This window comes from Salmo trutta, chromosome 16 (genome assembly GCF_901001165.1).
Source record: "Salmo trutta chromosome 16, fSalTru1.1, whole genome shotgun sequence".
Lineage (NCBI taxonomy): Eukaryota > Metazoa > Chordata > Actinopteri > Salmoniformes > Salmonidae > Salmo > Salmo trutta.
This window is the reverse complement of record NC_042972.1, coordinates 48,789,313-48,813,309: the sequence shown is the minus strand read 5'-3', so window position 1 is coordinate 48,813,309 and position 23,997 is coordinate 48,789,313. Positions and strand designations below refer to the sequence as shown.

The 23,997-nt window shown below is 44.1% G+C and overlaps 1 protein-coding gene across 2 annotated transcripts in view; it reads right to left on the bottom strand.

The window, feature by feature from the left end:
• Positions 1 to 21,098, bottom strand: part of trim62.1 (tripartite motif containing 62, tandem duplicate 1) — a 45,651-nt gene extending 24,553 nt beyond the window's left edge. For both annotated transcript variants that reach the window (XM_029694731.1, XM_029694732.1), the window contains exons 1-2: positions 20,908 to 21,098; positions 19,576 to 20,135 (exon numbers count right to left, since the gene is read on the bottom strand). In XM_029694731.1, the coding sequence (XP_029550591.1) occupies positions 19,576 to 19,983 (408 nt within the window). In that variant the 5' untranslated portion in view covers positions 19,984 to 20,135; positions 20,908 to 21,098. The remainder of the gene's footprint in view (positions 1 to 19,575; positions 20,136 to 20,907) is intronic.
• Positions 21,099 to 23,997: the final 2,899 nt, after the last annotated feature.

Sequence of the window (23,997 nt, the reverse complement as noted above, 5' to 3'; positions counted from 1 at the left end):
CACTAAGGTATTCCACTGCCACAGTATCAACTAGGTTAATTGGCAGAAATTAGCTTATATAAACCTAATTTTATTGGCCTATTTCTTCCTGCATTCTTAGACATTTTACAGCTTATTGCAAAAGAGGGAGTGAGTTGGGCTGTAATAAAAACAGATGTGGGGACCTAAGAAAGCACACGAGAGAATAAGGAAGAAACATCCAACCAGTCAACAAACAGTGGAGACTAGTGAGGGCTCAAGACTCCAAAATCGGGAACACTGGAGGGACCCCTCCTTCAGTTTAAAAAATGCAAATCCCCAACTAAGTAAATTAGGGATGCACGATATCAAAAATAAAATAAAAGCAGAGCTAGAAATGACAATATCAGCATTGGCCCGGTGTCTAGTTTAACGCCGATGTGCAAAACCGATGTCCAAGCTGACGTGCATACCTATATAACATAGCTTTATGACGTAATGACGCCACAAAGAATACAGCGCTACACGTGCAACACAGCATTCCTAACCTGGCCCACAATGTCTGTTGTGTGGATCTATTTTGAAGTTTCAAAGGAAGATAACAAAAAGGCCATATGCAACGTTTGTGCTGCTATTATTCCCCGAGGAGGGGAGAAAGTGAAATCGTTCAATACCACAAAGCTAATTACTCATTTGAAAGTGCATCACCCCCAGACGTTACGCGACTACTTAGAACAAAAGCAGTGAAAAAAAAACTAAGCGCACACTTCCAACAATTAAACAAGTTCAAGTCGAGCAGTCATTTGAAAGAGTAAGAACATTTCAGCAAGACAACCCAAAGGCGAAATCCATGAATGAATTCCAGATAATGGAATTCATTGCCCTTGACAATCAACCATTCTCTGTCGTGGATGATGTTGGCTTTCGCTGACTGGTCGAGCACCTCGAGCCCCGGTACCCATTACGAAGTAGGCGGTATTTCTCAGATGTTGCCCTACCGGAGTTACACAGTATTGTTGAAACGCACATCCATGAGCTACCTGCTATGGGCGTCACTGCTATTAGCTTCATGACTGACGTTTGGACCAGCGATGTCAGCCCCATGAGCATGCGGAGTCTGACAGCACAGTGGGTCGACGAGGATTTCGTACTGAGGAAAGCCGTAGTGCATGCTCAAGAATGTGCTGGTTCCCATACCGATGCTGCCATTTCAATGGCATTTGAGATGTTTGAAACATGAACACACTCCTAGCTCCAATCGAACAACTTACTGCGTCTGCAGCAGACGTGATACCCTCTGTCACGGCAGTGAAACACCTGCTCAACAAAACTGCCGACAGACCGTGGGGTTAAAACTTGCAAAAGTACTCTACTAGAGACTGTGAACAAGCGAGTCGGTGACATTCTCTCTGAGCCTCTACTGTGTCACCACCATGCTCGATGCTAGGTACAAGGACCGCTACTTCGATGCAGACAAAAAACAGGGTTTACGTGAAATGTTGCTACAGACACAGCTGCACAAGATGGAAACGGACACAGTGACAGTGCGCACCGAGGAAGAGAGGCCACGGACAGACAGAGCTGAAACTTCACTGCTTGACATGTATGATGAAATCCTGGTTGAGAATGAAACAACTGAACAAATGAACAATGAAACAGCACAGCAAGTAAGTGAAAGAAATAGGCTTTGATTATGTTTAACTGGTAATGGGGACATACAGTACGTAAATGCCAACAAAATAACTTTTTGGTCAGTTGTGTGTGTCAACTATTTAACTGTACTAGAATGCTTAAAAAAGCTAAAATTATAAATATCTGTCATCGATATCAGTTTTTGGGAAGGAGGATATCGGTATCGGCCAAAAATGTTATATCGGTGCATCCCTACAGTAAATGCAAAACCCCAAAAATCTACCCCAACAGTCAACGTATTATCTCATCACCTCAATTCAGTTAAATCAGTGCCACTGTGTTACAAAAAGACAAATGTGCAGTGAGATGAAGAGTGGGAGGAGGTGGATGAGCTGGTCATAGTCCCATCGGACACGGGAAGTCTAGTTTAATGCACAACAGATGAAACAACATCAAATCAAATTTATTTATATAGCCCTTCGTACATCAGCTGATATCTCAAAGTGCTGTACAGAAACCCAGCCTAAAACCCCAAACAGCAAGCAATGCATGTGAAAGAAGCACGGTGGCTAGGAAAAACTCCCTAGGAAAAACTCCCTAGAAAGGCCAAAAACCTAGGAAGAAACCTGAACCAGGATATGAGGGGTGGCCAGTCCTCTTCTGGCTGTGCCGGGTAGATATTATAACAGAACATGGTCAAGATGTTAAAATGTTCATAAATGACCAGCATGGTCAAATAATAACAATCATAGTAGTTGTCGAGGGTGCAACAAGCACGTCCGGTGAACATCCAACTCGTCCACTGGAAACATACAAATACCTTAAAGGACTTGTTGTATGATTAGTCTGCTGGCATGGTCATCTGACATAGCAAAAGGTTAATAACACTTGCACTTTCTAGGTGGGTTTACACAAACCTCTTGTAGAAACTCCCCGTCTCACTTTGGGAGCCCTCAGCAGAGCTTCGCTAAGCAAGCAGCTTCAGTGGTGGCAGCAGAACCAAGTGAAATAGGCTAGAAGCTACTGCATCTATCCCTGGATGAGGATGTTAGGTCTGTATGCATCTAATATGCATCCTTTCTTAAATGTTTGACTGTTAATGGTGGGCTGCGACATGTCAAGGGTAAATGTATCAATATTTCATTAAATACTGGAATTGATTTGGCCAAGTGCAACTGCACTCTGTTCAGTGCACTCTCTTCTTAGCAGCGGTGCCTCTGTTCAGTTTGGCAGCTGTGCGAGTGGGAGGGAGATGTGCGTGTGCCTCGTGGTTTACCAGATCTTTTTTTCAGCAGTTTTCTTGAAGATCGCTCCGCGACCCACACGCTGCAGCGCTGTGGTTCAGCAGCAGATGATCCACTCTCAGCCACTGACTTGTCATTCCCACCCCACTCGGCATCACTCACCGCTGTCATCGAATGGAATAAACTGATTGAAGCAAGATGCTTTTTGATGCACAGTTCTGCATTTCTCATCTACAGCAGGAAATAGTCTCCTGCCTGACTGAGAAAGCGGTAGATGTTCTGATCCAGTTTAGCACCAGAAAAAAAAACAAGTACAGGGGGCCTCCTGAGTGGCGCAGCAGTGTTGCGCCATCACTACAGCCTGGGGTTTGATCCCGGGGGGGGGGGATTTACTTGGCTCATTGCACTCTAGCGACTACTTGTGGCGGGCTGGGCGCCTGCAGGCTGACTTCGGTAGTCAGTTGAACGGTGTTTCCTCCGACACATTGGTGCAGCTGGCTTCTGGGTTAAGCGAGCGGGTGTTAACAAGCATGGTTTGGCGGGTCATATTTCGGAGGACGCATGACTCGACCTTCACCTCTCCCGAGCCTGTTGGGGAGTTGCAGCGATAAGACAAGATTGTAATCACAAATAGTGGGTGTTAAAAAATATATATATAAAGTACAGAAACAAACTCAATGCTGAGCATGACGATAGGGTAGCACTGTCAAGAAGTCCAGAATATATCTGCTTGTTGAAAACTTCAACCAGCCACACACACACACACCTCTCATTAAGATTGTGTGTTTTTGTTTTCTGGTCTACATCTGTGTGATGTGATCAGATTATTCCAGTTCAGAATGAAAAATGATGTATTGTATTTTAACAGTCACAGTTCCAACCTATACTTTTTTTCAACAATCATTTCTACAGCAAGATGTACAGTAGGCCTGATCATTTTCATCTGTATTGTTACCTAGGGTTGCACTATCAAAAACTGAGCCTGTGTGTTTGTTTTCTGTTAGACATCGTGTGATGTGATCAATCAGTTTATTCCTGTTTAGAATGAAAATTATTTATTGTATTCAACATCAACAGTTCCAACCAAGACATATGTAAGAGTGTTTTTAATGGGGAACAATAAACATGAATATCTATTTATATGGGTATTTCGTTTCATTGTTATTTGTTTTTGTCTATGTTGCATTTGTTTTAGACAGAAGGGGCAATGAAATGTACCCATATTTACATATAGTTGCGTGTTTTCGTAAGCTTGGGTCCCAGAAAAACACAGAATTTCTCATTTGGGTCTAATAGGACATGACCGTTCTGCCTTTCCCTTGGCCCTGTTTCCGCATGAACGCAACCGCGCTCTCTCTCTCTGCGATGCCACCCTGACTGACCGCCAATTCACTCAAACTCATTTGCTAGTGAGCTAGAAGAAGAAAATAAACCTGTCTGGCTCTGGGAACCACCTTTCTCAGAAGAATTATATAAACGAGCTATGTAATAAAGAGCATATGGCGGGAATTAGGAGGAAAAATAAGGATGGGATAGAGGGAGCGAGAAAGTAAAAGAGAGAGAGAGAGAGAGAGCGCTGGAGCGGACTGGGGCAGGACACAGGAGAATTGGTAGCCATGGGTGCCCTTGAAATTGCCTGACTCATTACTGCAGCAATGGGCCTGTGTGTGGAAAGGGAGCTCAGAGAGAGCCGACAGAGTGAGAGAGACAGAGAGAGCCCTGGTTAACCCCTGGAGGGACACTTCAAAAGGCCCACATGCTCCTCTCTTTCCACTGCTTCAAATACCACACAGTGGAGCAGATAAGAGGAAAATGTTAACACATTGTCATGCTTAACCTCCGTGTTCTGGACCAGATAAGGATGAAATGATAACTGGGGATATGGCAGGTCTAATGGAGAGTGGAATACAGGAGTTCCCTTTAACTGACAGATCTTGCTGGAGGTTCAGCTCTATGGTACACCCATAGACACCTACACTCCCAGTATAGAAAATCAGGGAGCCATTGGAGACTTTGCTAAAGCAAATAGATGTGCTGTACCCTCTCCCACAGCCTCCTGTGCATTCCTAAAAATAACGTCTCTGGAGCTCAGTTAGTCTCCAAACACGTCCTTGTATGCATAAGTAACCAGGGGCTACAGAACACTTTTCCTCTAGTCTGGGTTTCCTATCACCGCTGTCTGTCTAATGACAAGTGGAGCAGAAAGAGGTTCATGTCCTTGGGCCACTGGAAAGCAGGCAGAGGCTCTCTCTAACCTCAAACTCTCCTGTCCCAGTCCCAGGCTGCTGTGCTGTTTGTTGCTACTTGCCAAACTTTTCATTATTTACTTTTAATAATCATTTAAACTGTGCATTTAATACCATTTACCGTCTTAGTTTTGTCCTTGTTCGTTTTTTTCATTCAACTTTTTTTACCCCGGACGCTTTATCTGGACATGGTTCTGCAGGACCTCCACCAGCCGAAAAAGCTAAGTAGTACCATTAACCCGATGCCATCTAATCGCAGTCACTGTACTCATAATATGCACAACTACTAATCACCTTATGGTGAGGATAGCAGAGTTGCAAGCCCAGCTTCAGACGCAATTGTTAGGCAAGGGCAATTTAAGTGTAGGAAAGGATGAAACAGCGTCTGTCACCAGTAAGTACAGATAGTAGTATAAATCCGCTCACAAAGTCCTCGCAGCCGGATACCTTTCTCAAGGCTTCATTCAGCCGACAGAAACTTTCAACCGGTTCTCCCCATTAAGCAACGAGTCGGAGTCAGAGGCCGAGCCTTCTCAGGTCTCTCCTCCACCCGTTACGGGGTGCGAGCCGCAGAAGCCACCCACCATTAGGTCTGACAAATTGAAAACCCTAGTCATTGGCGACTCCATTACCCGCAAAACTAGACTTAAAGAATCATCCAGCAATCATACACTGTTTACCAGGGGGCAGGGCTACTGACGTAAATGCTAGTCTGAAGATGGTGCTGGATGAGGCTAAAACTGGTGAGTGTAGAAAGTATAGGGATATTGTTATCTACGTCGGCACCAACTATGTTAGGGTGAAACAGTCAGGAGGTCACCAAGCGCAACATAACTTCAGTGTGTAAATTAGCTAGTAAGACGTGTCGGCAGAGTAAATGTCTCTAGCCCCTCCTCTCAGTCCTAGCTGGAGGGGTGCTCTCATCTTATCTATCAACATAGACAGGGCTCTAACTTCTCTAGCTCCACAATGAGATGGGTTGCAGGCCAGGTTGCAGGCCAGGCAGCAGGCTGTCAGCCAGCTTGCCAGCTTAGTGGAGTCTGCCGCTAGCACAATCAGTATAGTCAGCTTAGTTTTCCCCATTGAGACAGTGTCTGTGCCTCAATCTAGGTCAGGAAAATCTAAACATGGCGGTGTTCACTTTAGCAATCTCACTGGAATAAAGACCTCCGTCCCGGTCATTTTTTTAAAGAGACTGATAATACCTCAATTCAAAATAGGACTACTTAATGTTAGATCCCTCATATCCAAGGCACTCATAGTCAATTAACTAATCACTGATCATAACCTTGATGTGATTGGCCTGACTGAAACATGGCTTAAGCCTGATGAATATACTAAGTTAAATGAGGCCTCTCTTCCAAGTTACACTAGTATCTCCCACACATCCTGCAAAGGTGTTTCTTACATTTTTTACAACAAATTTCTATTGAAAAAATAAATAAAATAAACTGCTTTTCATTTTATTAGCTTCTAGTCATTAAATCTATGCAACCTACCCAAGCACTTTTTATATCCCTGAATTCCTATCAGACCATGTAGTCATGGTAGATATTCACATTTTTTGGTGACTTTAATATTCACATGGAGAAGTCCACAGACCCACTCCAAAAGGCTTTCGGAGCCATTATCGATTCAGTGAGTTTTGTCCAACATGTATCCCGACGTATGCATTGCCACAGTCATAACCCGGATCTCGATCTGACCCGTGGAATATATATTGTGGATCTAAATGTTCTTCCTCATAATCCTGGACTATCGGACCACCATTTTATTAAGTTTGCAATCACAAACAAATAATCTGCTCAGACCCCAACCAAGGATTGTCAAAAGCCGCGCTATAAAATCAGACAACCCAAAGATTCCTAGATGCCCTTCCAGTCTCCCTCCACCTACCCAAGGACATCAGAGTACAAAAATCCGTTAACCACCTAACCGAGGATCTAAATGTAATTTTGTGTAATACCCTAGATGCAGTCGCACCCCTAAAAACAAAAACATTTGTCACAAGACATTAGCTCCCTGGTATACAGAAAATACCAGAGCCCTGAAGCAAGCGTCCAGAAAATTTCAACGGAAATGGAGCGCCACCAAACTGAAAGACTTCCGACTAGCTTGGAAAAGACAGTGCCGTGCAATGTCGAAGAGCCCTCACTGCTGCTCGATCAGCCTAGTTTTCCAACCTGATTGAGGAGAATAAAAACAAATCAAAAATGTATACTTGATACTGCCGCAAATCTAACTGAAAAGCATCATCCCCCGAGAGAGGAGGGCTTTCACTTCAGCAGTGATGAATTCATGAACTTCTTCGACGAAAAGATCATGATCATTAGAAAGAAAATTACGGACTCCTCTTCGAATATGTGTATTGCTCAAAAACTCAGTTGTCCTGAGTCTCCCCTGAACTGACAGGACCTAAGATCAATGGTGACACTGGAGTTTTATAACCCTGTTAAACATTCACGAAAATAGTCATGGCCTCCAACCCTTCCAGCTGCCTACTGGACCCTATTCCAACTAAACTACTGAAAGAGCTACTTCCTGTGCTAAGCCATCCTATGTTGAACAAAATAAATGGCTCCCTATCCTCCGGACGTGTACCAAACTCACTGATAAAGCCTCTCCTGAAAAAGCAAAACCTTGACTCAGAAAGTATATATTAAATCTCCCATTCCTCTCAAAAAAAAATGAAAAGCTGTTGCGCAGCTACTCACTGCCTTCTTGAAGACAAATTATGTATCTGAACCGCTCCAGTCTGGTTTTAGACCCCATCATAGTACTGAGACTGCACTTGTTTAGGTGGTAAATGACCTTTTAATGACGTCAGACCAAGGATCTGCAGCTGTGCTTGTGCTCCTAGACCTTAGTGCCGCCTTCGACACCATCAATCACCGTATTTTATTTATTTCTTTTATTTCACCTTTATTTAACCAGGTAGGCAAGTTGAGAACAAGTTCTCATTTACAATTGCGACCTGGCCAAGATAAAGCAAAGCAGTTCGACAACATACAAAAACACAGAGTTACACATGGAGTAAAACAACATACAATCAGTGATACAGTAGAAAAAAAATAAGACGATATACAATGTGAGCAAATGATGTGAGATAAGGGAGGTAAAGGCAAAAAAAGGCCATGGTGGCAGAGTAAATAAAGTATAGCAAGTAAAACACTGGAATGGGAGATTTGTTTTTTGAAGAAAGTTCAAAGTTAAAATATAAATAATATGGTGCAAAGGAGCAAAATAAATTAAATAAATAAAGTAGGGGAAGCGGTAGTAGTTTGGGCTAAATTATAGATGGGCTATGTACAGGTGCAGTGATCTGGGAGCTGCTCTGAGAGCTGGTGCTTAAAGCTAGTGAGGGAGATAAGTGTTTCCAGTTTCAGAGATTTTTGTAGTTCGTTCCAGTCATTGGCAGCGGAGAACTGGAAGGAGAGACGACCAAAGGAGGAGTTGGCTTAGGGGTGACCAGAGAGATATACCTGCTGGAGCGCGTGCTACAGGTGGGTGCTGTTATGGTGACCAGTGAGAGGAGATAAGGCGGGACTTTACCTAGCAGGGTCTTGTAGATGACCGGAGCCAATGTATTTGGCGACGATTATGAAGCGAAGGCCAGCCAACGAGAGCGTACAGGTCGCAGTGGTGGGTAGTATATGGGGCTTTGGTGACAAAACGGATGGCACTGTGATAGACTGCATCCAGCTTGTTGAGTAGGGTATTGGAGGCTATTTTGTAAATGACATCGCCGAAGTCGAGGATTGGTAGGATGGTCAGTTTTACGAGGGTAAGTTTGGCAGCATGAGTGAAGGATGCTTTGTTGCGAAATAGGAAGCCAATTCTAGATTTAACTTTGGATTGGAGATGATTGATGTGAGTCTGGAAGGAGAGTTTACAGTCTAACCAGACACCTAGGTATTTGTAGTTGTCCACAAATTCTAAGTCAGAACCGTCCAGAGAAGTGATGCTGGACAGGCGGGCAGGTGCAGGCAGCGATCGGTTGAAGAGCATGCATTTAGTTTTACTTGTATTTAGGAGCAGTTGGAGGCCACGGAAGGAGAGTTGTATGGCATTGAAGCTCGTCTGGAGGGTTGTTAACACAGTGTCCAAAGAAGGGCCAGAAGTATACAGAATGGTGTTGTCTGCATAGAGGTGGATCAGAGACTCACCAGCAGCAAGAGCGACATCATCGATGTATACAGAGAAAAGAGTTGGCCCAAGAATTGAACCCTGTGGTACCCCCATAGAGACTGCCAGAGGTCCGGACAGCAGGCCCTCCGATTTGACACACTGAACTCTATCAGAGAAGTAGTTGGTGAACCAGGCGACGCAATCGTTTGAGAAACCAAGGCTACTGAGTCTGCCGATGAGGAAGTGGTGATTAACAGAGTCAAAAGCTTTGGACAGGTCAATGAATACGGCAGCACAGTATTGTTTCTTATCGATGGCGGTTACGATGTCGTTTAGGACCTTGAGCGTGGCGTATTCTATTGGAAGCCTGTGTTTCAGACATAAGGAAGTGGATGATGGCAAAATGTTACTTTTAAACTCAGACAAAACAGAGATGCTCGTTCTAGGTCCCAGGTTCCAAGAAACAAAGAGATTGCTGTTTGATCTGGGGTGGCAGGTAGCCTAGTGGTTAGAGCGTTGGTTAGAACGACAGATTTTTACCCTGTCAGCTCAGGGATTCGATCTCAGGGGCAGCCCCCCCCCCCCATCTTCGTAACATTGCAAAAATCAATAACTGTTTGTCCAAAAATGATGAAGAAAAGCTAATCCATGCTTGTCACTTCTAGATTAAACTACTGCAATGCTCTACTCTCCGGCTACCCGGATAAAGCACTAAATAGACTTCAGTTAGTGCAAACACAGCTGCTAGAATCTTGACTTGAACAACAAAAAATGTGATCATATTACTCCAGTGCTAGCCTCTCTACACTGGCTTCTTGTTAAGGCTAGGGCTGATTTCAAGGTTTTACCACTAACCTACAAAGCATTGCATGGACTTGTTCCTACCCATCTCTCCGATTTGGTCCTGCATTACATACCTACACATACTCTACGGTCACAAGACGCAGGCCTCCTTATCGTCCCTAGAATTTCTAAGCAAACAGCAGGTTTTTCTCCTATAGAGCTACATTTTTTTGGAATGGTCTGCCTATCCATGTGAGAGACGCAGACTCGGTCTCGACCTTTAAGTCTTTACTGAAGACTCAGCTCTTCAGTAGGTCCTATTATTGAGTGTAGTCTGGCCCAGGGGAGCGAAGGTGAATGGGGGATTCTCTGCCTCTTTCCCTATTATGGGGGCTGAGTCACTGTTAGTGCTCTTCCATGCCGTGCTGTGGCGTCCCTAGGAGGGTTGCTTCACTTGAGTGGGTTGAGTCACTGACGTGATCTTCCTGTACGGTTTGGCGTCCCCTCGGGCTCGTGCGGTAGAGGAGATCTTCGTGGGCTATACTCAGCCTGGTCTCAGGGTGGTATGTTGATATCCCTCCAATGGCTTTGGGGGTGGGGTTATATCCTGTCTGGTTTGCCCTGTCCAGGGGTATCGTCGGACGGGGCCACAGGGTCCCCGACCCAGTCTCTATGCTGCAATAGTCTGTGCTGGGGGGCTAGGGTCAGTCTGTCCTATCTGGTGAAATTCTCATGTCTTATCTGGTGTCCTGCTGTTCTGCCTGCGGCTATGGAACCCTGACCGGTTCACCGGATGTGCTACCTTCTCTAGCGCCCTCTCTCCCCCTCTCTCTCTCTGAATGCTGAGCTATGAAAAGCTATGAAAATTGACATTTACTCCTGAGATGGTGACCTGTTGCACCCTCTACAAGCACTTTGATTATTATTTGACCCTGCTGGTCAACTATGAACATTTGTAAATCTTGAAGAACGATCTGGCCTTAATGGCCATGTACTCTTATAATCTCCACCCGGCACAGCTAGTAGAGGACTGGCCACCCCTCAGAACCTGGTTCCTCTCTAGGTTTCTTCCTTGGTTCCTGCCTTTCTAGGGAGTTTTTCCTAGCCACCATGCTTCTACATCTGCATTGCTTGCTGTTTGGGGTTTTGTGCTAGGTTTCTGTATAAGCACTTTGTGACATCTGCTGATGTAAAAAGGGCTTTAGATATACATTGATTTGATCTGCAACCCAACAGACCACATCACAATTAAGTGACTGGCCGTAGTGATTCCACTTTGTCTATATGGAACAGATATAAAATGGGCCTAAAATAAAGTATAAAGTGCATTCGGAAAGTATTCAGACCTCTTCCACATTTTGTTACAGTACATACAGCCTTATTCTAAAACCGATTACATTATTTTTCCCCCTTATTTTTCCCCCTCTAAGCAAAACATTAGATAATGTTAGAAGAGTACATAGACAAAAATAACCACACAGCCATTTTTCATGCAAGGACACGTGTCACAAAAACCCAAAACACAGCTAAATGAAGCACTAACCTTTGACGATCTTCATCAGATGACACTCCTAGGACATCATGTTACACAATACATGTATGTTTTGTTCGATAAAGTTCATATTTATATCCAAGAACAGCATTTTACATTGGCGCATGATGTTCAGAAAATGTATTCCCATCAAAACATCCGGTGAATGTGCACATCAATTTACAAAAAATACTCATCACAAACGTTGACAAAATACATAATTATTTTAAGAATTATAGATACAGTACTCCTTTATGCAAACGCTGTGTCAGATTTAAAATAGCTTTACGGAGAAAGCACATTTTTCAATATTCTGAGTACATAGCTCGCCATCACAGCAAGCTATAGAGACACCCGCCAAGTTCGGGGTCACCTAAACTCAGAATTAGTATTATAAATATTCTCTTACCTTTGCTGATCTTCATCAGAATGCACTCCCAGGGCTGCTACTTCCACAAGAAATGTTGTTTTTGTTCGAAATAATCCATATTTATGTCCAAATACCTCCGTTTTGTTCGTGCGTTCAGAGCACTATCCAAAGGCATAGCGCGCGAGCGCGGTACCAGAGACGAAATGTCAAAATGTTCCATTATCGTACTTAGAAGCATGTCAAACGCTGTTTAAAATCAATCTTTATGGTATTTTTAACGTAAAATTGCGATAATATCCCAACCGGACAATAGCATATTCATTCAAGAAGAAAAAGAAGGAACGGAGCGCTCGCGGGATCGCGCATATCCAATCCCTTTGTCCCCAGGCAGTCCACTGAGCTACTATACTGAGCCCAGTCCACTGAGCTACTATACTCTGCCCAGTGACAGGAGAATGCTGAAATAACTTTCTGAAGGCTGTTGACAGCCAATGGAAGCCTTAGGAAGTGCAACGTGACCCCACAGACACTGTAGTTTCGATAGAGATTCAAAAGAAGAACTACAATTCTCAGACTTTCCACTTCCTGGTTGGATTTTTCTCAGTTTGTGGCCTGCCATATGAGTTCTGTTATACTCACAGACACCATTCAAACAGTTTTAAAAACTTCAGGATGTTTTCTATCCAAATCTACTAATAATATGCATATTCTAGTTTCTGGGCCAGAGGAGTAACCAGTTTAATTTGGGTACGTTTTTCATCCGGCCGTGAAAATACTGCCCCCTATACTTTAAGAAGTTTGGAACCACCAAGACTCTTCCTAGAGCTGGCCGCCTGGCCAAACTGAGCAATTGGGGGAGAAGGACCTTGGTCAGGGAGGTGACCAAGAACCCGATGGCCACTCTGACAGAGCTCCAGAGTTCCTCTGTGGAGATGGGAGAACCTTCCAGAAGGACAACCATCTCTGCAGCATTCCACCAATCAGGCCTTTATAGTAGAGTGGCCAGACGGAAGCCACTTTTCAGTTAAATGCAAATGATAGCCCACTTGGAGTTTCCCAAAACGCACCTAAAGGACTCTCAGACCATGAGAAACAAGATTCTCTGGTCTGATGAAACCAAGGGTCACGTCTGGAGGAAACCTGGCACCATCCCTACGGTGAAGCATGGTGGTAGCAGCATCATGCCGACTTGCCTAGGTAAATAAGGTTACATTATTATTTTTTTATACATTTTAAAAATTCTGTGGGGATGTTTTTCAGCAGCAGGGACTGGGAGACTAGTCAGGATCGAGGGAAAGATGAACGTAGCAAAGTACAGAGATCCTTGATGAAAATCTGCTCCAGAGCACTCAGGACCTTAGACTGGGGTGAAGGTTCACCTTCAATTCAGGACAACAACCCTAAGCACACAGCCAAGACAACACAGGAGTGGCTCAGCCAGAGCCTGGACTTGAACCCGATATAACATCTCTGGAGAGACCTGAAAATAGCTATGCAGCGACGCTGCCCATCCAACCTGACAGAGCTTGAGGATCTGCAGAGAAGAATGGGAGAAACTCCCAAAATACAGGTGTGCCAAGCTTGTAGCGTCATACCTACGAAGACGAGGCTGTAATCGCTGCCAAAGGTGCTTCAACAAAGTACTGAGTAAAGGGTCTGAATAACTACAGTGGGGGAAAAAAGTATTTGATCCCCTGCTGATTTTGTACATTTGCCCACTGATAAAGAAAGGATCAGTCTATAATTTTAATGGTAGGTTTATTTGAACAGTGAGAGACAGAATAACAACAAAAATATCCAGAAAAACGCTTGTCAAAAATGTTATAAATTGATTAGCATTTTAATGAGGGAAATAAGAATTTGACCCCCTCTCAATCAGAAAGATTTCTGGCTCCCAGGTGTCTTTTATACAGGTAACGAGCTGAGATTAGGAGCACACTCTTAAAGGGAGTGCTCCTAACCGCAGCTTGTTACCTGAAAAAAGACACCTGTCCACAGAAGCAATCAATCAGATTCCAAACTCTCCACCATGGCCAAGACCAAAGAGCTCTCCAAGGATGTCAGGGACAAGATTGTAGACCTATACAAGGCTGGAATGGGCTACAAGACCATCGCCAAGCAGCTTGGTGAGAAGGTGACAACATTTGGTGTGATTATTCGCAAATGGAAGAAACACAAAAGAACTGTCAATATCCCTCGGCCTGGGGCTCCAGGCAAGATCTCACCTCGTGGGGTTGCAATGATCATGACAAAGGTGAGGAATCAGCCCAGAACTACACGGGAGGATCTTGTCAATGATCTCAAGGCAGCTGGGACCATAGTCACCAAGAAAACAATTGGTAACACTACGCCGTGAAGGACTGAAATCCTGCAGCGCCCGCAAGGTCCCCCTGCTCAAGAATACATATACATGCCCGTCTGAATTTTGCCAATGAACATCTGAATGATTCAGAGGACAACTGGTGAAAGTGTTGTGGTCAGATGAGACCAAAATGGAGCTCTTTGGCATCAACTCAACTCGCCGTGTTTGGAGGAGGAGGAATGCTGCCTATGACCCCAAGAACACAATCCCCACCGTCAAACATGGAGGTGGAAACATTATGCTTTGTGGGTGTTTTTCTGCTAAGGGGACAGGACAACTTCACCGCATCAAAGGGACGAAGGACGGGGCAATGTACCGTCAACTCTTGGGTGAGAACATGCTTCCCTCAGCCAGGGCAATGAAAATGGGTCGTGGATGGGTATTCCAGCATGACGATAACCCAAAACACACGGCCAAGGCAACAAAGGAGTGGCTCAAGAAAAAGCACATTAAGGTCCTGGAGTGGCCTAGCGAGTCTCCAGACCTTAATCCCATAGAACATTTGTGGAGGGAGCTGAAGGTTTGAGTTGCCAAATGTCAGCCTCGAAACCTTAATGACTTGGAGAAGATCTGCAAAGAGGAGTGGGACAAAATCCCTCCTGAGATGTGTGCAAACCTGGTGGCCAACTACAAGAAACATCTGACCTCTGATTGCCAACAAGGGTTTTGCCACCAAGTACTAAGTCATGTTTTGCAGAGGGGTCAAATACTTATTTCCCTCATTAAAATGCAAATCATTTTATAACATTTTTGGCATGCGTTTTTCTGGATTTTTTTGTTGTTATTCTGTCTCTCACTGTTCAAATAAACCTACAATTAAAATTATAGACTGATCATTTCTTTGTCAGTGGGCAAACATAGAAAATCAACAGGGGATCAAATACTTTTTTCCCCCACTGTATGTAAATGTGATATTTCAGTTTTTATTTTTGCTTTGTCATTATGGGGTATTGTGTGTAGATTGATGAGGGGGGAAAAAAACTATTTCATCAATTTTATAATAAGCCTGTAACGTAACACAATGTGGGGAAAAGTCATGGGGTCTGAACACTTTCCCAATGCAATGTCCATTCACAGCAGCCATACATGTCTGATATAGTCTCGTAAACCCAACCTAACAGTAAATAGGGTCTGGTTTCAATGATGGACTCTCTTAGCATGGAGGAACTACGTCACTGCCTAAGTCGCTACCTTATCCGCTTGAATAAAATACAAAATAGTAGATTGCAATAGGGCTGTGACGGTTATGGAATTTTGGATCACGTAATTGGTCAGCCAAATGACCGCTGTCACCATAATAACCGTCCGAATAGCGCAACATCAAAATGTTCTCCTCCGCTCCTGACGGTGTGTGCTGCCACAGAAATAGAAAGAACAGAACGAGCGTCCCAATTCGTTATCGAAGTTGCCAAAAGAGTCCAGCATTGAAACCAGACCCTAGTCACTGTTGCCCAGGGTTGGGTTTTCCGCAACAAGGTCTGATCAACTGTGTAGTGAAAGGATGCAGTTGAAACATCCATCCACAAACATAGCATCAGCAATCGCCCAGTCTGTTTCAGATGGCACTAACATGGAAAAAGATTGCACCATTATTGCATCAAACAAAGCTGTTCGTTCACCCACCAACACTTCAGTCAGAGATGGAATCCCAAAGACAAGAAGCCTCAATGGCCAGACTTCAGACTAATAAGGCTAAGCCAATGACCAACTAAACTAAACATTATTTCCAATTGTGTATTTGTAAAAGGGGTTGATCTGCTTGGGTGTTGGGGAAAAGTGATCATGCTAGCCATGCCCTCCTGTGTGAATAGAGGCATAAAGCCCCTCCGACGCAGAGTGCATTAGTTCCCTCTGAATCTCTGCAAATGGCAGAACTGACAACAAATCCTTCTCTATCCCCACCTTAATATCCTTTACATTGAAAAGCACATGTAGAAAGTGTGTGTGTGTGTGTGTGTGTGTGTGTGTGTGTTGGAGGCCATGCCATCTACCACATTATAGATTTGACTGCAGCATGGATCCACAGGGGACAAGGATGACAATCTGCAGGAGCAAAGTCCCCTGACATCAGCAACAACAACCAACAAGACTGTTGGCCTGCCTGCCTGAGGTCAGAGCAGTGGAGTGCCAAGCTAAGGAGATTACACCCTCTTTCTCCCAGCCCAGAGAGTAGCTCCTGCCATGCCTGCCACAAGCCAACCAAAGCCCTGGCTGGGCTCATCTGTGGCCAGGGCCAGGCAAACAGACCGTACACATCACTTATCTGGCTCAACATATAGGCTATTTTTAAAGCATTCAGTGCAACACCAAAATGTTTGCACCACTCTCTATGGTAAGTTGCTGCGTAAACAACAAGGTAACCAGAGACATTTTGCTCTATCCTCACAGTCTTCCATTAGGGGAATGGGCAATACAGCGCCAGTATAATGTAACCTAAAAGCAAGCAACGCTGGGCAAATTACTGCTCCAACCTCTGCTTTTCAATTCACCTCTCAAAATACATCCATCTTTGAACGCAGGGCAGTAGAGCTGGTGAGTGAGTAAGTCAGTCGGTCAGGCTGAAGCCATTTTTCTGTGGTCCTCTATGGCTCAGTTGGTAGAGCATGGTGCTTACACTGCCAAGGCTGTAGGTTCGATTCACGAGGAAACCCATACGTAAAAATGTATGCATGCGTTACTAAGTTGCTTTGGATAAAAGCATCTTCTGAACCTTATATTAGAAGTATATATTATAATAACAATAATAATATCCCCCTGGTGGCCTGTTGTACAGAGGAATGCTCTCTGTCTCTCTGAGAACTTCATGGAGCTGCAGTGTTGTTACAGCCAGAGAGGGAAGAAAGGTGTGTGTGTGACTCCACCAAATTCCATCCCCCCCAGCAACATACCCCTTAGGTCTCAGCTGGCAAAACCCAAGATCAACACCGCTCGACAGAGACCTCCCACCTGGCACTTCAAGTGCCTTCTGAACACTGCCTTCTGAGTTGAACATTTCTTTTAGGCACCTTTGTTCGTCACACCGTGACACGTTTAACTCTGAATTATCAGGGTTTGTGTTCAATGTGAACTTTGTACCCACAGGCAAAACCATTGGACAATGTGTTTCATCAACCGTCCAACTGGTGTTAGTTAGCTAAAAGCAGGGAAAGAAACGAAACTGAAAGACAGAACACGTTCGCCAATAAGTCGAACAACATTCCTGTTCCTTTCGTTTCGCTGAGCTTAACAAGAAATGACGACCCGAACACAACACTTGAAACAGAAGTGTGCCAAACTCATAGGGGCCAAAAGCCACTTGTTTCCAATGGAGACTATGGGTACCTCTCTTCTCTCCGAGTCCTGTAGATCTGGGCAGCTTCTTAACCTCCTGCCGTAATATTAAACATCACAACAGTTGCTGTTGGAAAAGGCCCCAAGTTGAGAAACTGTCCAAGAATGTTGTACCAATTAATTCTGCATTGAGATTACACAGCCCTGGCCTTTTTTCATACTCCAAGGCAGCCTGGATAAACCTAGACAGACAGTTTTGAGGCTTGTCGAGTTCAGTTCCCAGTTCATAAATGGTTGCAAGCAGTCAGCAGCAAGTAGACTATTTCAATTGAACTAGGGGGAAGACGTTGTGAAATAGGGTACTACCTTTGACTCTCAAGTACTCAACATGAATATATTAAAAATAGGTTCTCTCTCCTCCCGAGTCAGACATAAGCAATACGGGGATAACAAAGAACATTCAGAGCCTGCTGCCATCCCACAGATAGGCGTAATGCTTGTAGGACAGAAGCGGGATTGAGGAAATGATTTCAAAAGGGCACAAAGACATAAGAACCCAGGTCTGGTCATGCATTTTACATCCACATGAATGTAGCACATTCTTCTTCTACTTCCCCTTCCAGACTCCCAATTGATACAAAGATTAGGGTATATTACACATTTCCGTCATATTTCTTGACATCTTACCAGAGTCTAATTTAGCCCAATTTGCCAGTTAGCTACATATGTACTTGTTATTTAAAAAAATTAAAAGAAATCAGTGTTTGAATATTTTCAAATAATGTGGCCTGAATCAATTAATTCTATTCAAAGTATTTGGAAGTACGTTCAAATAATTTCCTATAAATACCCTGCTATTTGAAAGCATTTTCAAATACTATTTTCAAATACCTGGGTTAAATGCACCGGAGTGAGTTTGAGTCAGTGTATTTTCAAATACTTTCCAAGAGTATTTCCAAATACATAACAATATTAAAACTACTTGTCATTTAAAATAAATAGCCAAATACTTACTTACAAATGCCTTTGAAAGTAATGAAAATACCCTAAATAGTATGTTAGCTACTAGACTAACTGACCTTCACATCAAACCCAACACCATAAAAGTGTACACAATTACATAGTACCCCCTTCCTAAAATACCCACTACACTGAGCAGCATAACTGGTGTGGCTATGCAAGACTGTGATACTGTAGTTCTTATCAGTATGAAGATACTGTACTACCACATTCAATCCCTAAAAGACTTTGTGTGTCAGTGTGAATTACTGCAGTAAGGAGATTGTGTAACCCTTTCAGACGAGTGCCCGAGTGTTGGTAAGCATAAGCCCTCAGGTCTGGTCCTTATCAGAGTGGTGTTGGCCAACCACAGTGTGAATCAAGTGTTTCCGTTCAGCAGTATCACAACTAAGCTCTAGTCAGACAGTGGCTCGGGACAAAGAGTGGGTCTCTGTAGCTGCCTTGAGTGTTGACGGATTTAAGGGTTTAATAGACAAAACAAATGGGATTGGACTTGTACTGTTAAGCATACTGTACTTCAATGGAGTGCAAAGAGAAGAGAAGAGAACAGGATTAGGCTGACTGCTATGCCAGTGTTATGGGATTGGGTCTCTGTGGGACTAATCCAAGTGTTGAAGAAAAGGCTAACCGTATTAAATTGACACCAAGTATGTCGTAATATCTGCAACATCAAAGGAAAATAGATTGAAGTGTTGCGCTATACCCCATCATTAGTCTGTACAGAGATGCTATTTGGAATTTCAGACTACATTTGTAATGAAAATCTCATATGGCCTTATTCTACCAGTCTTTGTTACTCTGCCTGAAGGCAAAGACGGTGTGTTATTTTGCAAATCAATGGTTTATCCTCTATCGTTTGGCAGAAAACTTTTGTATATCAACAAATGATTTACAGTGGAGTCTGTTCCACTCCATTTCCCCCTAATTCATCCCCTGGGCCCTGACTATGACCAACACTGTTACCACTTATAAATTCTGGACACCTCAGGGTATGTACTGGAGGAGGAGAAGGGATGACCAGTCAAACTGACCTGTATCTCCTCGTAAGCCTCGTCAATAGTGGTGACCTGATGCTGCTCGTGTAAGGCTGGCTCGTCACAGAAGAAACACACCAGGCTCTTGTCGCTGAGGCAGAAAAGCTTGACCTTCTCGTGGTCCTTGCAGGGATAGGAGCTCCTCTGCGCGTTGAGGATGGCATCCAGCGGGAAGGCTGAGTAGCGCTCCACGATGTTGGACAGCTTGAGGCTTGGGGAGAGAAGAGGGTCTGCGAAGGTCCTCCTGCACTCAGGACAGTCTCGTACACCGTGGGGCTCCTGTCTGCTCCAGTGCTCAGTGATGCACTTTCTGCAGAAATAGTGCTCACAGCCGAAACTGACAGGGTCCTGGTAGATACTCAGGCAGATGGAACACAGGAGCTCATCCTTCAGACAGCAAGCCATTTGCAAACACAGAGGTTGAGCTGCATTTAACTGCACACTGGCTATACTTTTTTAATACAATGCTCTGGCCTGTGAGATCAACTTAGGGTTTTGTTCTTGACTGGCAGTTCTTTGACACCCACTTCATAATCTTTGCCACTCTTCTGATTTTCCTGTATGGGAGGGACGCCATATCCATCAGAGCGCTATCCAACAAGCAGCAATTCACATTTATGGGTATACAAAACAATTATTACATAAAACTACATCTGATAAAGGGATCAAGGGCACTGGCATTGCTACCTAGCATTAGGTGCAGTAAACCAGCTATGTTTGCCTTCATATTGGTAAACAATAGCCAGCAAGAATAGGCTGGTTGCTGGAAGTTAGCTGTGATTTTACCAATTGTTAGGAAATGTGAACCACTGTCAATGCTATGGCATCAGTGTTCAATCAAAAGGTTAGAGATTTTTTAACAGCAGGTTACATTTTCCTTGTCTTCTAGCTACTAAGATGGAGTGTCGCTCACAGTAACTGCAGTATTTTTAACATTGATTTTAACGTTACCTGTCCTCCCTTCGACACTGGTCATATCAGCTAACAAGCTAGCCATGTTTCGAAGCTAGCCAGCTACGGCTAACGAATCGACATGTTCATAAAAAGTGAGACAGCAACTCCCTTCATTTGCCATACAAACTTATTTAGTTAACGTTTGTTACCTGGATATTTATGTACTTTACTTCGCTTGTCAGCTAACTCACCGTTAATATTTTCAGTTGTCAAACTGACAAACTAACGTCAGCTTGCTAGCGTTCGCTATCTAACGTTAATTGGCTACCTAGCGAGCTAGTTAGAGCTAACGTTAGTTGCCTTGCTGGCCAGCTGGATTTGTAAACATTACTAACATCTGCCTCCTCTATAGGGAAGATAATGTGATAAACTTACCTTAGCAAGTCTCCTTCGGTAACGTTACTTCAAATTCGGGTGCTTTCAACACAACCCTGTCTGACCTTTACCAAAACAATCAAAGAAGACTGCTCCACATCAAATAAATCATTTCAGACAACCTCACTCACGGCACTGTTGTCACAGTGACATGCACAACTCCTGAATTTCTGCTCAAGGTCCCTTTCAGGAAGGAATGGAATACAGCAACACAGATAGAACAATGAACCAGATATTTCACCGGATGTATACATCTGAATCATCTGGTTCGTGTTTCCCCTCACACCAAATATGGTGATGAGAGGAAGCCCATTGGCCGGCAGTGGGAGAAAATAGAGCGAGATGGATTTTGGCTTATATTCTGCAAATTTTCTCATCGAAGAAACGTTTGATCTCCATACTGTTTTCCGCTTCCAAACCTAGAATCTATAACAAACAGACTGGACTGCGTTTTGTAGACTCTTTGCCTACGTTTCAAAAAAGTGCGTTGTTGAGAAGGGCGAATTGAGTTATTGCACTTGCGCACTTTACTGAGTAGGCGTTCCCTAACGGAAATATGATAATAAATGCTAGAACACGCCAATAGGATCTCACTAACTCGTGTTTAGCGCTGCCCAATTCCTTGCTTGTTCTGCCCACTATGATTAATTTGCTCCCATTGGAAATGATAGGCTATGGTCTATCTTGGGTTAATTATAAAACATCTTTGACAGCAATCGCACAAACCAACTATTTTATTCATCTTCTTTGGTATCAAGGCGTTCGCATATTTTGTTTGTGCTTGCCGCCACCTACTGTGGGATAGTGCATGTTCAACCACGCTACAATTGTGTGTTTTTCTTTTAATTAAATACATATAAATTCCACCACCAACCAAACCTAAACCTATATAACACTATATTTTTTAAATCTCAAAACATCTTATAACTATTCTGCAGTAGAATCTCGTACACCCAGTTACTTCTCTGCAGCTGCCACCTACACTCATTAAAAAACCCACTACCCCATTCCACTACTTTGACCCTATTTGCTGCTTCACCATGCCAACGGCCTGGGATGATGGAACACCCCCACTCGACACACCCTGTAACTCTTCTGAAGTCAAATCTTGTATACCCAAATACTTTTCTTCTGCTGCCACCACAACATCTACGTTCTGTGATTTATGTTTCCTTTTCTTCGGTACAATTGATATTGCTATGACCTTACTGAAGTTCAAAACACTCTATGGCCTATCCCTCTGTGCTGACACAAATCTCCTACTCACTGGGATCCTCTCAGGATTCCTCACTCTTGACCTATCCTCCTCTAATTTCTTCACTGCCTCAGCATACAATACATTCTGCACTACTCTGACTCTGGTCCCTTCAACCTGCGTCTCTCGCACCAGACACTTCTGATCCCCAACAGCATGGGCACCCCTACAGTTGACACACACGCAGTTTAAAAAATATGGATAAGAATAAGTGATAAAAGTAACAAGTAATTAAAGAGGAGCAGTAAAAAATAACAATATATACAGTGTCAATGTGCGGGGGCACCGGTTAGCTGAGGTAGTATGTACATATAGGTAGAGTTAATTAAAGTAACTATTTCTAGATGACAGCAGAGAGTGGCAGTGGTGTAGAGAGAGGAGGGGGGGGGCAATGTGAATAGTCTGGGTAGCCATTTGGCTAGATGTTCAGGAGTCTTATGGCTTGCGGGTAGAAGCTGTTTAGAAGCCTCTTGGACTTAGACTTGGCGCTCAGGTACCACTTGCCGTGTGGTAGCAGAGAGAACAGTCTATGACTAGGGTGGCTGGAGTCTTTCACAATTTTCAGGGCCTTCCTCTGACACCGCCTGGTATAGAGGTCCTGGATGTCAGGAAGCTTGGCCCCAGTGATGTACTGGGCCGTTCGCACTACCCTCTGTAGTGCCTTGCGGTCAGAGAACAAGCAGTTGCCATACCAGGCAGTGATGCAACCAGTCAGGATGCTCTCGATGGTGCAGCTGTAGAACCTTTTGAGGATCTGAGGACCCATGACAAATCTTTTCAGTCTCCTAGGGGGAATAGGTTTTGTTGTGCCCGCTTCACGACTGTCATGGTGTGCTTGGACCATGATAGTTTGTTTGTGATGTGGACACCAAGAAACTTGAAGCTCTCAACCTGCTCCACTGCAGCCCTGTCGATGAGAATGGGGGCGTGCTCGGTCCTCTTTTTCCTGTAGTCCACAATCATCTCCTTTGTCTTGATCATGTTGAGGGAGAGGTTATTGTCCTGGCACCACAAGGCCAGGTCTCTGACCTCCTCCCTATAGGCTGTCTCGTTGTTGTCGGTGATCAGGCCTCTACCACTGTTGTGTCATCGGCAAATTTAACGATGGTGTTGGAGTCGTGCCTGGCCGTGCAGTCATGAGTGAACAGGGAGTACAGGATGGGACTGAGCACGCACCCCTGAGGGGCCCCTGTGTTGAGGATCAGCGTGGCGGATGTGTTGTTACCTACCCTTACCACCTGGGGGCGGCCCATCAGGAAGTCCAGGATCCAGTTGCAGAGGGAGGTGTTAAGTCCCAGGGTCCTTAGCTTATTGATGAGCTTTGAAGGCACTATGGTGTTGAATGCTGAGCTGTAGTCAATAAACAGCATTCTCACATAGGTGTTCCTTTTGTCCAGGTGGGAAAGGGAAGTGAGGAGTGAATAGAGACTGTATCATCTGTGGATCTGTTGGGGAAGTATGCAAATTGGAGTGGGTCTAGGGTTTCTGGGATAATGGTGTTGATGTGAGCCATGACCAGCCTTTCAAAGCACTTCATGGCCACAGACGTGAGTGCTACGGGTCGGTAGTCATTTAGGCAGGTTACCGTATTGTTCTTTGGCACAGGCATTATGGTGGTCTGCTTAAAACATGTTGGTATTACAGACTCGTCTAGAGGAAAAAGAAACGCACACCTATTTAGGCGAGGTGCTGGCTAGCGGAGTGGAAACCTTGAAAATAAAGGAGAGCTCCACACTCTAAGAGCTCAGATGCAAAAATGTTATGTCCAACATTTCGACAGGCAAGCTGTCTTCATCAGGGTATAATCACAAACACTGCAGGGTGACTCGTTTATA